Source organism: Monopterus albus, unplaced genomic scaffold (genome assembly GCF_001952655.1).
Source record: "Monopterus albus unplaced genomic scaffold, M_albus_1.0 scaffold139.1, whole genome shotgun sequence".
NCBI classification, from domain to species: Eukaryota; Metazoa; Chordata; class Actinopteri; order Synbranchiformes; family Synbranchidae; genus Monopterus; species Monopterus albus.
In genome coordinates this window covers 982,120-984,434 of record NW_018128019.1, presented here as the reverse complement: position 1 = coordinate 984,434, position 2,315 = coordinate 982,120, and the positions used below count along the sequence as shown (strand labels likewise).

Genomic DNA, 2,315 nt, shown 5'->3' with positions numbered 1-2,315 from the left:
ATTGGTCACATGAAATATTCTAATTTTGTGAAATACTGGATTTGGGTTTTTTTTTGTCTTTAATCCATAATCATCAAAATTGAAACAAATAAAGGCTTGAAATATTTCACTTTGTGTGCAATGAACTAATATAACATACAAGTTTCACTTTTTGAAACAAATTATTGAAATAAATGGACTTTTCCTTGATATTCTAATTTTTTGGCACATACCTGTATGTTTCCGCCCTGATGAAGACCCAGTGAGGTCCAAACCGGTAGACGGCTTTTTACTGGAGATGCTCTCTTATAGGTAAGAGTGCTACATTCAAAATGTTGCTTACATTCCAAATTCCAAATGGCACACTGGGTGGATACAGGGACAACAACATGCAGCTGGCATTTATGTAATCTTAACCATCAGGCTCCCAGATGTGAACAAGAAAATTATGAAAGATGCAGCAGACTAATGTAGCAATTAGATGGAATACGAGACAAACATATTTGCTATAATGTGTTTTACTGTTTAGGCCTCAGTTTTTACTACTTATTCACCAGACAGTGGTTTTCAATTTCTCAACTAAAGAGTAAATTGTTTTTATACAGATAAAATTTACATACTGTATAACAACTCTGTTCAAAGGTAACAAAATGCATCTATCTGCACAGAACCACAAGTTCTTACTTTTATGCTAATACTTGTGGCCATATAGTGCAAACAGGAACTCCAGCTGTCAGTCAAAGGAAGTGAAGTAAAAAGCCATCACCTCAAAACTATATTGAGGTTCTCACCTCTATTGAGATGAAATGAACAGGTATCCTGGTATTAGGCTATGAATAAAAATAGGCAACTGTGGTGCATGTGAAAGTCTGAACCACAATCCAGTTTCCTGCTGGGTTTGTTCAGCTGTGCAGAATGATGAGCTTCAGCCAAGAGTCTTTAGGATGTGAGAGCGCAGCACAACGCTATGAAACCAGCTCCTGCCTGTTGCTGCAGGTCTGTCTGTAGTCCCTCTCCTTCATGAAGGCCACGTTCTCCAGCAGCCTTGTCCGAACAGACTCATCCACCGTCAACACAAGAGTCACCTCTTTGAACACCTTACACACCGACACCTGCAATGAGGATGAAGGTGAGATTCACTTACCACACAGCCACATTTAGGGGTCTACCGGGAATCACACACAATGAGAGTACATGATCTTATCACCTGCTGGAAGTGGAGTTTCTTGAACATGCTGATGCTGACCTGGTTGTCCAGTCCGATTTTTACTTGAAACTTCTTGATCCCGAGTTTGGTGACTCCTGGTGGAAGATGACACAGGTTGATTCTCCAACTAATGATGAACACAAGACTGAATTGCAGAAAAATGGGCAGTAATTCAAGAGGTGTGGAACTTCTACACAGTGACTTTAAGCTTGTCTTCTGCTCAAACTGTACTGACAGATGGCATCAGATGCTCACCGTAGCACATCATCATGTGTGCCACCTCTTTCCCAATGCCCTTGCCTCTGTAACTGGGCTCTGTAAAAGACAAGGAGAATATAGTGTCCAGATATAAAGAGATGTACACAGGAAATGATTGAGATGTACAAACCACAACACAGGCTGACTGTAGATATTTGCTCAGCCTTCGATTTTGAATCACTTCTAAGATAAGCACACTGGGCATCACCTGCTATCATGATCTCCAGCTCAGCCAAGGAGAGGTCTGTTGGATCCGTCAGGAACATGTTGACATCTCCCACCATGCACTGCTCCTCTTCTATACTGGGATCTGCCCATCGCTGCTTATCCAAGATGATGAATGTGCACTCTGGGAAAATATAAAAAAAGTCAAACAGCTTTTCTTTAAGTAAAGGTAGAATGATTTTACTAGTAGATATTTTACTAATATCATATCCAGTGATTACCAATTCTTTATAAACACTTGAACCTAACCAATCTGATGGATGATGGTACGAATGTCTGGAAGGAATGATTTGGAAGCCATAAGGACAGAACCTGAAAGCAGTGTTGACCTCATAAAGCACATCTTTGAGGAAATCAAGGAGTCAGCTGGAGAAAGCTGGATGGAAGCGGAATGTAAGGAGAAACTGCAAATTCATCAAGAAATTGAGATGGAGCGGGCTCACAGGGTCGGGAAACCTTCTGATCGGGGACTGAGGGCGGTGATGGTAAAGTTGATGAAAGAGAAGGATAAGGCACACATACTGCAACAAGCAAAGAAGCTTAAAGGATCTAATATTTATATAAATGAAGATTACACCGAGTCTGTGAGGAAGAGAAGAAGGGAGTTGATGCCGAGGTTAAGGGAGGCCAGGGCGAGGGGAGACAT

At 41.1% G+C, this 2,315-nt stretch overlaps 1 protein-coding gene across 1 annotated transcript; it reads right to left on the bottom strand.

Annotated features, from left to right (window-relative positions):
* Window positions 1-300: 300 nt before the first annotated feature.
* On the bottom strand, window positions 301-1,970 carry LOC109967952 (N-acetyltransferase 9-like). The gene is made up of 5 exons (XM_020613884.1): window positions 1,919-1,970; window positions 1,653-1,793; window positions 1,442-1,501; window positions 1,187-1,281; window positions 301-1,091 (listed from the first exon to the last, which is right to left on the bottom strand). The coding sequence occupies exons 1-5, from the start codon at window positions 1,968-1,970 to the stop codon at window positions 945-947; spliced, it is 495 nt and encodes a 164-aa protein (XP_020469540.1). The 3' UTR covers window positions 301-944.
* Window positions 1,971-2,315: the final 345 nt, after the last annotated feature.

Excerpts from the sequence above, each read along its gene's own strand:
- LOC109967952 (XM_020613884.1), bottom strand. The coding sequence starts at position 1,970 with ATGGCTTCCAAATCATTCCTTCCAGACATTCGTACCATCATCCATCAG. Across the intron at positions 1,794-1,918 it reads TACCATCATCCATCAGATTG|AGTGCACATTCATCATCTTG; the intron begins GTTAGGTTCAAG and ends ATATTTTCCCAG. Across the intron at positions 1,092-1,186 it reads AGAAACTCCACTTCCAGCAG|GTGTCGGTGTGTAAGGTGTT; the intron begins GTGATAAGATCA and ends TCCTCATTGCAG.